At 38.3% G+C, this 13058-nt stretch overlaps 1 protein-coding gene across 1 annotated transcript in view; it reads left to right on the forward strand.

The window, feature by feature from the left end:
* adgra3 (adhesion G protein-coupled receptor A3) overlaps window positions 1–13058 on the forward strand; it is a 156135-nt gene that overhangs the window by 110368 nt on the left and 32709 nt on the right. Inside the window, exons 6-10 of the mRNA XM_067989256.1 lie at window positions 970–1130; window positions 3924–4137; window positions 4905–5069; window positions 8248–8449; window positions 10741–10890. Of these exons, the coding sequence (XP_067845357.1) occupies window positions 970–1130; window positions 3924–4137; window positions 4905–5069; window positions 8248–8449; window positions 10741–10890 (892 nt within the window). The remainder of the gene's footprint in view (window positions 1–969; window positions 1131–3923; window positions 4138–4904; window positions 5070–8247; window positions 8450–10740; window positions 10891–13058) is intronic.

Consider the following 13058-nt stretch of genomic DNA (forward strand, 5'->3'; position numbering starts at 1 on the left):
TACAATTCATGTACAAAGTTATTAAATAAGGAGATGTATATGTAATGTGTTCTGCACTGTTCCACAGAGCAAGGAAAAATTCACTACTTTTGCATTTAAAAAAAAATGTATGCCCTAGTGGTAAATAGGGATTGAAACCTGGGGTAGAATTTCCGTGGGGGTTCTCCAGATCTACCACTAACCTTGGCAGAAGATCAGCGGAACTCCTAAAGAAAAGGCGCAAATGGCCGTTTATGGTCATTTCTCCGGCCTTCCACCGGAGTTACTTTGAAAGATCGGGAGAACTGCTGGACAAATCTGCCTCCCTGTGTATATCAAAGGTCAGGGACTGCATCCCATATTTGGCATTGAGCAAATCAATCGAAAAGGAAGGATTCTCTCTTTAAAATGTTTACATTTCTTTCCCCTCCAGTAATATAGTATTGACTGATACAGGGGAGGACAGAATCTTTACCTCGCATGAGGAAAAAAACTGATGACAAAAGATGGGGTTAAAGGGTCTGAAAGGCCAACAGGGTTTATGTACCCCCTCTTAACAAATTCCACTTTAACCATTGCATTGGCCACTAAATTACATATTGTAACGGTCACAACAGTAAATAATATTTGATTTTGTCAATTTCTCAAATCGTCACAAGTTTTAACGTAGTTTAATTTTATCGTTGACTTGAATATTTTGCAACTACTAATTGCATACCAGAAAAAGTCTTTATTGGCTATCTCATTCTGACAGAACTGCATAATTCCAGACAATAAAATTGGAAAATATCACATGATACTGTTAGAAAACATTGATAAACAAAAAATTAATTTAAATACCTGCTCTGTGGGTCCATCAAACATGTTTTCGGTGCCCTTTATCAATCGAGTTGATCTAGGGGGTTTTTGTAACTTGAGTATCTTGAGAGAGCGACTGTTGTAAACTAAAAGCTGTTTTAAAAACATTGCATTTAATTTTGTCATTGTTAGAGAATTTCAGACAGACTATCTTTTGTGCGATTGCAACTTGCTTTGGATGATTCAGTGGACAAAGACTAAAAATATAACTGTACGAGAAACTAAATGTGCCTACCCAAAGTCTCTGCAAGGTCAGCTTGTGACAAGTGTTATGGAAGAACTTCTGACTTGTGGTAAGAATTCAAGATTAAGCTCTGTACAAGTAGTCTTAATGTAACTCTTCTCTTTACCTGTGTAATAAGGCAATTAAAGGAGGGAAGACGTCTTACTTTACAAAACTTGGAACAACTAATTCTTAAATCATTAGGAATGACATTAATTATGATCAGTTTGGTTAATTCCAAAATTGTGTTTCCCCAATAATGCAAATCTGTAAGTTCGATCTCTGAAACTTGGACTGCCATGGAACTAACATTAAGGAATAATAAATTTTATTAGACTCCAACATCTTGCATAATCTTAGTTTATCCAGTTAAATGTACCTTTTATGTATCCTCATAGGAATATTCTGTTTTAAATGACACGTAACTGAGCAAAGCATCATATTTTTATGTACACACACGTTATGTTGTTCTCCATTATTCACTTAAATAAATTCCAATAATGCTGCTGGTGCACTTCCTGGCATGGTCTGCTCCTACGTTGCCCACTCTACTTGCCACCTCTATGATCTCTGTCACTGTCTGCTCTCCGAAGGTACAAAGATGCTTTTTGAACTTCCCGGTCCAAAGGATAGATAAAGGCTACTCCATCATTGGTCTAGATCCACCAATGAGGAAGTCACCTTTTCCAATCCCCCATGCCCGGGAGGTTCAAAATTCTCAAGCCAATAGCAAAAGAAAGTTATGCGCACAAATAAGAAATAACTGAGGCATTAGGGGCTGGACATTGGCTCATGGGCCATGTTTTGGTCATCCAACATTAGGGGCTAGGCACCGGAGCAGATCATGGGTATCAGTTATGTAATATTACCAAGTGGGTAAAGATGGCACTGTGAGCACTATACTAAGAAGTGGCACACTCCAACTCGATCTCTGAGAGATTGTTAATTATATTGAGCTGGAAGTTGGACCAGTTACGTTCTGAAGCTGAGCTATAAAGAAGTAATGTTAATGTTACTTAAGAGCAGCACAGTCACTAGTGGACTGCACTCGAGGCATCTGAAAATCCAACTTGAATGAGTTATATGGAAATCTTTTACTGAGCACTGGCTGAAGTTACATGGAGATTTTGCTCGTTCTGCAGATGTTAATGATGATGCTGCTGCAATTCAGGTTCTTCAGATGGCTTGCTTTCATTAATGATTGTGTTATTCTTCAGTAAGATTTATATTCCTTCAGTTGCAGCTCTCATTAGTGCACTGCAGAATACTATAAAGCACCAAACTTGTTTTTCCCTCCTCCCAAATTCATTTCAGAAAAATTCTCTGATGCTGAGTGGGAGAATGCGGTAAGTAGCACAACAGCTGAGAGTGCTTGACACTAACGTGCCACTCAGTCCTTATCTTTGCTGTTGCATTCCTCTCTCTGTGTAAAGACTTGCAGTTACATGCCTGAGGCCATTCAAAAATTCTGACTTCTGTTTTTGATAGAATAGGGAAAGTAACATGTATAAGAAAAATACATTGGCCTGGAAATTGCTCATAAAATAATGGTGATGCAAACAGGGCTCACCGTTATTTCAGGGCAAATGGAAGAGCAAGTTCCAGCGAGCGCACATGTGCAATCAAACGCGTAAATCCGGAAATTGCACTACCATTTACCCTGCTCCTTTGAAAGCTGTGCCGGAAGTTCAGCTCACCGGCTGAATGAATGGACCAGCTGGAAACAAACTAATCTTTCCATTTAAAAAAAAAAGGTACGCAGGATTTTTTAGATCTAAACTAGGTTTTACAGGTGTAGTAAGTCTTAATGACTGTCAAACAACCTCCCTGCCACTGAAAATTAACATTTAAAAATGTGGAGTCTCATTACTTCCAATTTTAATTGTTGTTGGACATTTATAAAAAAACAATTTTTAAATTAAAACATTTTTTTCCTTTTTCTGCCTGTCTGTCTTTTAATTCAGTATTTCTTACCCTCTCTTTATTTCGCTTTCTCTAACTGATTTCACATTGAATTTACTGTTGTAACTTTCACTTCCTGGTTCGGACTCTGGCTGAACCAGGAAGTTCTAACTTCTGACACTTGTCAAGGTTGCTTCAAGCTGATTGGTTGTGGGGAGAGAGATCTTGTCCCTGCTGTCGCAGCTCGAAGCCCAGGAAAGGATGCTGCACTTTTTGCAGCTCACCATTAGAGGACGTTCCCACACTAAAGCCCACGAATAGCTTGTGGGTGAGTTTATAACTAACGAGCGACATTCGTTCGCCACTCAGCGCAATTTCCGGGCCATTGTGTAATGCATGGCAATCACTTTTAGGGATATGGAGGTGGGGGGGGGGGGGGGGCGGTCACAAGGTAAGAGACATAAATATGTTTCCTGTCTAAATCCTGGAACACCTATTCGGAAAATGTATTTTCTCATGGGCTTCGCTGACTTTGAGTTATTACCAGTGTATGTGGAGTAACACTTAATTACAAGAATCAAGAATACTTTGAGCACTTCTAGTCTTTGCAGCTAAAAAAAATTAATTTTTCCATAATTGCATTGTACATCGCTGATCTTTTAGATTTTCTTTTGGTTTTTCAGTTGTCTATTAAATGAGTTTGTTTCCCAAACTTTGCTTCATTTGCAGTTCATATACAATTTGTTACTAGTTTCAAATTGGTGATGCTGGAACACATGTCCTACAGAGCTACAATGAATAGGCTCAGGTCCTATGGTTCCAAGTCACTTACTGGATTTAGCACATTAGTGTTTTTTGTGAATTTTATTTTGTATTTTATAAATGTAATTATATTATGTAAGCTAACTGAAGTTTGTGTGGAATGGGTTTTATTTTTAACAAATCTTTGTCGTTATTGCAGATGCTCCTCTTGAGTTGCCATCCTTTCAGCTGACCCCTTCCCATCGTCAGGTAGTCTTTGAGGGAGACAGTCTCCCTTTCCAGTGTATGGCTTCTTACATTGACCAGGACATGCAAGTGCTCTGGTATCAGGATGGAAAGATGGTGGAAACTGATGAGTCCCAAGGAATTTTTGTTGAAAAAAATATGATCCATAATTGTTCCTTCATTGCAAGGTAAGAAATTAACTTATGTAATTTACATCTTAGAATTCAGAGAGAGAGTCTTTACTCAATATGTATCATCTTAGTCATGGATAAAGGTCTCTTTCCTTATATTTAAAATAGATCTTCAAGGCTGTAAAACATTCTATTATTTTCATAAAACATGCAGCTTTTGGTTTTATGAAGATCAGTTTAGTGTTTTTTTAAATTGTCTTTCTAGTCCACTTCATTGAGTTATTATATTTCAGAACATTAAATCTGGATATGATGCCACCATTTGCACACTGCTTAGCGTAGTTTTTGTACCATTCATAAATCTCAAAATTTGCTCAAAAGCAGAAGATATGATCTTACTACATTGTAATGCTCCAATGAGAAGCTTTTTCAGGTCTCTATGAAAGTGTCCTGTAAATGCAGATTAAATTGCCAGGAATTCAGTATTATTTTTGGACTCCAGCAAACATTTATTGCAAAACACTGGATTTTTAGAAAAGTATACATTTTGTGCTCATTGGGTTAAGATCCTTAAAGATTTTACACTGCTTCAAAGTTATATTCTCTCTTTTCAGCATAAAATAATACTGTTTAAAGCACTGAACCAATTCAAAATTGAGTTCATGGTTATTGAACATGGTATGCTTGCACTTAATACGTCCTGCAGCTGTGGATATTTACACTAAGATGAAGTATTCTGTTTTTCAAAGTGCAGTTATGTCCAAACTTTGAGTATTCCTTCCTATGTTTCTGTTGAATGGTAATGTAACTGTTTCTAAATGCAGTGCCCTAACTATCTCAAATATCCAAATGGGTTCCACTGGAAACTGGAAATGTCATGTCCAAACCAAACGTGGAAACAACACAAAACAAGTTGACATAGTTGTCTTGGAGAGTTCAGCTAAGTACTGCCCACCAGAGATGGTGATGAATAACAAAGGGGATTTCAGGTAATGAACTTGCACAAAAGAGCCTTTTCATGAAAGACTGGCAGAAGGTTTCATATCTGCGGTGGAGTCCTTTTCTCAATAGCCCTATTGTCTGGAGCTGAAGTGCTTTCTTTATAACTAGACATAATGTAGCTCATCACACTATTGATTACAGTTAATGAGTTTGCAATGATAGAATTGCTGGCTGTAAGGCATTATTGAGATACTGCATATTTGAAAACTAGCCTCAAAATATGTGTGACCTTCACTAAAAATGAGTTTCGACAAAAAAAAATTGTCAATGTGTACTGGAATGGGGTCTTAAGAATTTAAGCAGCTAAAGCTTGAAGATAGTTTAAGCTGTGTGTAGTTATTCTACAGTAACTTGGTTAAGTTGAAGATAATTTTTCTTCTGGGCACATGTAATCAGTTATCTAAATGACCAATAAGTGCTAAGTTTCTAAATATACATAGATAATGGCAGTAAAAAAGGTAGGACAGTAGTTCTTCGAGTAGACATTGCAATGGTGTAATGCTCTTGGGTTACAGTACAGAATTTTGTTTCAGCTTGGCTGAGTTAGTAGAACTCTGGTCTATGTCAGAAGATTGTGGGTTCAAGCCCTACTTCAGGACTTGAGCACGTGATCTGGGCTGATACTTGAGTACAGTACTGAAGGAGTGGTGCATTACGTTCAGGAGTTCTTGCATACAGCCCAGTATCTAATTATACAATAACGTGAGCTGGGTTGTAAGGATAGAGCTCCCTTTTGAAATGAACTCTATCTTTGCATACCCTTTGCATGTGCCTTGTATGCCTAGCCAAACTTCTGGTAGGTGGAACTGATAACTTTCGCTCACCAGGGTAATTAACGGGCCAGATTTTGTTGTGGCGGGGCATCTAACGGCATCTGCCCTAAATATCTGTGGATGGTTTAGTTCATACCTACAGCGCAAATACAACAACTTCATGACATTCAATGCATGTCAACGGTGAGGCAGACAACAAAATACCATTTTCACGAAGCTAACGGCGGAGCAGTGCAACTCGGACAGCAACTTTTGGATTTCCATGTTTCACCGTGCATCTGCTCCTCATCTGAAGTTGCTGTACCATTTACGCATAAATAATAGTGAGCGCCATTAGCCTCTCCATTATTTTGACAGGAAATTTGGGTTCAATGTTAAATCAGGAAGCTGGTTAATTTTGAACTGAACAAAATGGTACTTCCAGACTTCAACTTCTTCTATAACGCTTCCTGTAATATGTAAAGCAATAAAAACATGCTGTACTGACCCATATGGCAGGCACAGTGTTCACTTTTTTGAGTTTTGTTCATTACTGGTCAACATCTAGCGGTAAAAGTTGACTGGCTATATTTTAATGTTCAGCCTCTGCCTCGCCAGAGCTTAGGGCCTTGATGGTATGGCTGCCAATGGTGGAGCAAAGGAAATGGGGGAAGTACAGGAGGCCAGAGTTGGAGGAACACAGACTTCTTGGAGGGTTGTAGGGCTGGAAGAGGTTAGAGGTAGGGAGGGGGGAGGCCATGGAGGAATTTGAACATAAGGATGAGAATTTTAAATTTGGGGCGTTGGTGGACCGGGAGCCAATGTAGGTTAGTGAGGATGGGTGAATGGGACTTGGTATGAGTTTGGATATGAGGAGCAGAGTTTTGGATGAGCTCAAGTTTATGGAGGGTGGAAGATGGGAGGCTTTCATTGTGCATTTCATATATTGAGCCTCTATTGTTATAAAATGGTGTATCCTCTGAATCATGAGCAATGCCACAAGAGATCTACTAATAAATATTTACTTCTCTTGCATACGCAAATATCCTAAGTTCCAGTAGCTGAGTCATCCAAACTAGGATTTCCCCTTGTTCAATTTTTGATTTGTACTGAAATAGCACATCTCACCCATGAGGGTAAGAGGGGTATTACAATCGGTCACACTAGGCAGGAAGAGCTGGACGAATGCATGTCTGAACACCGGAGGTGAGAATTGGGCTTGACTGTGAGGCCTCATGTTAGAATAGCTGGTCAGTATTTGCTGGCAAAACTCGTGTAAATAATGGCCACTCAGGTGAGGGACCATAGGGCACCTGATGCCTGTGTTATTGTACACCAGCAAGGAGTCAATACCTGCAGAAGAGGAGAGGAGAAAATTGGTGAAGCAAAAAAGCTCCAATTTCCTAAGCAGGTCCAATCTGTGAAATTCTGCTCTGGTCACCACACAATGAGACCTTCCGTTTAGGCTGTAAATTTTGAAGCTGTTTAATAAAGTACCAGCTCCAGTACTGTGTTCATTATAAAAGTCGACACAAGAGTTCCCCCCCTTACATCCTGGATCATTGGTACATTTTACTATATAATTTTAAACGGTCTCCTACACTGTACACTATGTTGTGTCAACTTGATCCCAGAATATTAAAAAATGCAGTGCTGGTCCTTATGCTGCTAAAGAGATTTAGACTGTGGCATATTTATTCGTCCCTCTCCCATTCATTCTATTTGTGCTGTTTTCCTGTAACTCTAACTTCTTGCATTCTAATTTCTGATCTGTATTTTTGATTTCATACTTTTGCTGCTGCTTGAGTAGCATTTTTTCCTCCAATTCTGTCCCATAGCAATAGCTATATACCGAACAAAAGTCATGATTTTGTGTGGTGGCTTTGAGTGGTCGACTGTTACAGAATTTGAAAAGAATGGGTGATGTTAGGTCATAAAGTCCTATGTAGCTTCCAGTTTGTAAACAGTGGGATTTAATTTAACCCAGCTACACTGTACATAGTTATGAGCTCCACAATACTTAAAAACGATGACATTATTATTTCAGTAGATATGTAATATTGCATCATGTTAAAATTAAGGTGCAAATTGATTGGTTTTCTATTTCTTCAGCTATAGGCTTACCAGCACCAGTCAGTTTAACATTTCAATTCTAGTGTAATGCAGTAAGTAATGTTGTAGAAACTTTCCACTAATTCCCTTACAATTCTATAGGTGAAGGAATCGTGAGTTTTTTTCAAATTGAAGAGCTTTCAACAAATGTTCAAAATTGTCATAGACTAGATAGGCTTAGAACTGTTAACCCCTTGTTGATTTAAAATAAACTTAAGTTTTCATAACAAGCAAAAAACTAATCTTAAATTTCTTTTTTGAGCTTAATTTTGAGTAAATGGAAGAATTTTATTACATACAGGTGGCCTCGTACACTGGCTGGCATCACTGCCTACCTGCTCTGTACCCGTTACTCTGCAGGCACTGGTATATATCCTGGTGGCTCTCAGGATGAAAGGAAGGCTTGGCGCAAGTGTGACCGAGGAGGATTTTGGTCCGATGACAACTATTCTCGATGTCAGTATGCAAATGATGTTACACGGGTGCTTTACATGTTTAACCAGGTACATAATGTGTGCTCGCTTATTTGAAATTACCTCATGCTCTATAAGTATATACTTAAATTTATATAGTAAATTCACTTAGAAAATAAACATAACAATGAAAATCTGATCAGCGATCATAGTATCATAAGGTTTAGAATAGCTATGGAAAAGGACATGGACCACTCCAAAGTAAAAATACTCAATTGGAGGAGGGCCATTTTCAGTAGGATGAAAACTCATCTGGCCCAGGTAAATTGGAATCAAAGATTGGCAGGCAAAACTGTAATTGAACAATGGGTGGCCTCTAAGGAGATGATTATTCGGGTACATTCCCACAAGGGGGAAAGGTAGGGCAACTAAAACCACAGCTCCCTGGATGACGAAAGAGATAGCGAGTAAGATGAAGCAGAAAAAAGGGGCGTATGACAGATGTCAGGTTGATAATACAAGTGAGAACCAGGCTGAATATAGAAAGTTCAGAGGGGAAGTGAAAAAGGAAATAAGAGGGGCAAAGAGAGAGTATGAGAATAGACTGGCAGCCAACATAAAAGGGAATCCAAAAGTCTTCTACAAGCATATAAACAGGTAGTAAAAGGAGGGGTGGGGCCGATTAGGGACCAAAAAGGAGATCGACTCATGAGGCAGAGGACATGGCCAAGGTACTAAATGAGTACTTTGCATCTGTGTTTACCAAGGAAGATGCTGCCAGAAGATGTAGTTGAGATGGTGGATGGGCTAAAAATTGATGGAGTAGGTACTAGAAAGGCTAGCTGTACTTAAAGTAGATAAGTCACTTGGTCCGAATGGGATGCATCCTAGATTGCTGAGGGAAGTAAGGGTGGAAATTGCGGAGGTACTGGCCATAATCTTCCAAACGTCCTTAGATACGGGGGTGGTGCCAGAGGACTGGAGAATTGCAAATGTTTACACCCTTGTTCAAAAAAGGGTGTAAGGATAAACCCAGCAACTACAGGCCAGTCAGTTTAACCTCGGTGGTGGGGAAATTTTTAGAAACGATAATCTGGGACAGAATTAGCAGTGTCTTGGACTAGTGTGGATTGATTAGGGAAAGCCAGCACGGATTTATTAAAGGCAAATCGTGTTTAACTAACCAGATAGTTTTTTGATGAGGTCACAAAGTGGGTAGATGAGGGCAATGCAGTTGATGTCGTGTATATGGACTTTCAAAAGGCATTTGATAAAATGCCGCATAATAGACTTGTCATCAAGATTGAAGCCCATGGGATAAAAGGGGCAGTAGCAGCATAGATACAGAATTGGCTAAGTAACAGGAAACAGTAGTGGTCAGTTGTTTTTTGGACTGGAGGGAGGTGTACAATGGTGTTCCCCAGGGTTTGGTACTAGGACCACTGCTTTTCTTGATATATATTAATGACTTGGACTTGGGTATACAGTGCACAATTTCCAAATTTGCAGATGACACAAAACTTGGAAGTCTAGTAAACAGTGAGGAGGATAGTGATAGACTTCAAGAGGATATAGATAGGCTGGTGGCATGGGCGGACATGTGGCAGATGAAATTTAACACAAAAATGCAAGGTGATACATTTCGGTAGGAAGAATGAGGAGAGGCAATATAAACTAAAGGGACTTCAGAGGCCGAATGGCCTCCTTCCATGCTGTAACCTTTCTATGATTCTACAATGTTCATGGTAGTCACTGATAATACAGCGACATTAGAAAAATGTGATACGTAGGATACTTTTTTGTAGTTGAACAACAGTTTGTCATTGCTAAGCTCCATTTATTATTGCATGTTGTAGATTGTGTGTCAGCTTGACTTTCCAGGTATTATTCTTATCTCTGGTTCTAAAGGTTGTGGGTTTAGACACTACACCAGGATTTGAGCACATAATCCAGACCCCAATCAATACCACCAAAAATGCATTTCATTGATGTTTGTAAGAATGGCTGTGGCATTTGTTTGCACGCTCACTGCACTGCAATAGTTCATTGTGCAAACCACTTAGATATTCTGGCAGTGTGGTAAGGCACCATATAAATACAAGTATTTCTTTTAGGATGCACGATGAATCTATGAGCTGGTACAATGCATTCTTGGAACGTTTCTCCTGATGTATTTTTGTTAGTGCCGTTAACACAACAGTTAGGAGTTTTCTGGTTTGGGTGTTTTATATTAAGGGTGGTGAATGCAATATAAAATGTAAAATGTGGTTTTATGCAAAATCTTGGTGAATTGTTTATCTGGGTTAATCCATTGGCTACAACAAACTTTCTGGCACTGAGTATTATAGCAGTACTATTTTCTTTTGGTTTTAAATAAACAGATGCCTTTGAATCTTACAAATGCTGTGGCAACAGCACGACAACTTCTGGCCTACACTGTGGAAGCTTCAAACTTTTCAGATAAGATGGATGTCATCTTTGTGGCTGAAATGATTGAAAAGTTTGGCAGATTTGCAGAGAAATACAAAGAGGTGAGTTGTTTGTGATTATTCATTATCAGTAAGTCACCTGTAAATATTTATGCATAATGTACATATAAAATTCTTGCAATTATTATTGTTGATAAAAGTGAGGTATCTTTTGTCTGTAGAATGGGCCATGTTTCTACTTTTTTATATATGAATCACTTGATACAAATATGAAGCACTTCTAAATCAGATACAGAATGGCAAGTTGTTGAGTAAAAGTCTTTCTGCTCTGTCCCACCAATTTACCTTAACCCCAACCACAGATGAAGACTTCTTGCTGCACCAGTATGAATTTTTCTATTTCTTGCTGTCCTCAGTCTCTTTGAATGAGATTGACGACCTTGAATGAGATTGACGACCTCTGTTGAATTTTAGGTGACTGTCTGTATCCTGTAGAAGTTGGATCAAGAACTCTTGTATTATACAGAGAGGATACCTGGAGATGTGAAAAAACATGTCACTTAGCTATGCCTACAAATGTGTTTTAATTAAATGTAAAACCATCTTAAATGTATGTAATGAGCTGCAGAAAATAAAGCATTAAAAGTAGCATCGTTAAAAGACAGATGAGTGCCAAAATCACGTGTGTGTCTAAGTCGCGTGTGTGTGTTATATATTAGGATGAAAGTCACATTCAGAATTAAGGATGGTAAAAGTATTTGTATCTTTGTTTCCATCTACATGTAAGATAGCTTTGCAATCTTTTATTACCTAGCTTTGCAATCTTACCACAACATTTTAAATTTCTTAACTTTAAAATCTCTTGCATCTCTCTGTGTTTATTTTTACATAAATAATCCTCTAGAAAATCGACAAGCAAGAAATTCCATTAAGGGAAAATAGATCTGTTCCATCTGAACTTTTTGATTATGCATTGGTTTACTTGTGTGCAGTGTCTGGAAATGCATATTGTCAGGCAAAGTCATTTAGATTGTGTTCTATTGATCAGTGGTGCCTGAATGAAATGTGGTTCATTTTTACTTTGAGCTCTACTCAGCTTAGCAATTCAGAGGCTGTCAGTTTTTCTTAGACAAGAGTCCTTGAAAAAAATTGTTTAAATGCTTGGCTTCCTATTGTGATCGGACAGTAAGTCTAGTGCTTTAGTACAGGTTATTGTAATTTATTAAGTGTCATACTAGCTAATAAAATTATTTTAACCATTTACAATTGCAGAAATCTAATTCTGTTTTTCATATAGGTAGCACAACTTGATATGGAAGTTGTGGAGCTCTTTATTACTAGTTGTGATTGCTAACCAACTTACCTAGTAGGCTTTTGTAGCATCTGCTGAGGAGCTAATACATATAACATTATTTCCCATAGAATAGTTTCGTTTTCAGAGTTTTGCGATATTCTATTTGTCAAACAAATATTAAATCTTTGATAAATAACTTGCTGTCAAGATTTGTGGCAACCAGATGTGGAGATAATTATTCTAAATTTTCATTTCATGTGGGTCGGTGAGAAGTCCTTCAGAAGTTTCCCAAGGGCGATTAAATTAAGGGGCAGGATCTACAAAAGGACAAATTGAATATGGTGTGTGGAAGGAGTGACTTATTAGGCTGAATTATCTACTTTAATTTAATGTGTTATATTAGTAGCCCTGATATTTGTATTTCCAAAATGAAACCAAAGTTGCAATCTAACACAGCAGTACCAGGATTTTTATTTTGCACATTAGGAGTGCAGCTGGAACAAGTTTCCTCCATCCAATGCAAGCATACTTTTCCTTTTAGTTTTCAGTTAGGTAATAAAAGACTTAGGAAGATGGATAAAAGAGCTGGTAGACAAAAATACAATAAGGAAGATAAAGCAGAATAATTGAAGAGAATAAGAATTGAAATCTAAGAAAGAGAGAACCTGCATTTATATGACACCTTTCATGACTTCAGGACGCCCCAAAGCACTTTACAGACAATGAAGTACTTTTGAAGTGTAGTCACTTATAATGAAGCAAATGCAGCAGCCAATTTGCACATAGCAAGGTCCCATGATCAGCAATGAAGTATTAGGCATTGGTTGAGGGATAACTGTTGGCCAGGATCCCAGCAGAACTCCACTGCTCTTCTTCAAACAATGCCACAGGATCCTTTACCCTCACCTGAGAAGATATATGGGCCCTCGGTTTAGCTTCTCATCCGAAAGTTGACACCTCTGACAGTGCAGCGCCA

Source organism: Heptranchias perlo, chromosome 1 (genome assembly GCF_035084215.1).
Source record: "Heptranchias perlo isolate sHepPer1 chromosome 1, sHepPer1.hap1, whole genome shotgun sequence".
Lineage (NCBI taxonomy): Eukaryota > Metazoa > Chordata > Chondrichthyes > Hexanchiformes > Hexanchidae > Heptranchias > Heptranchias perlo.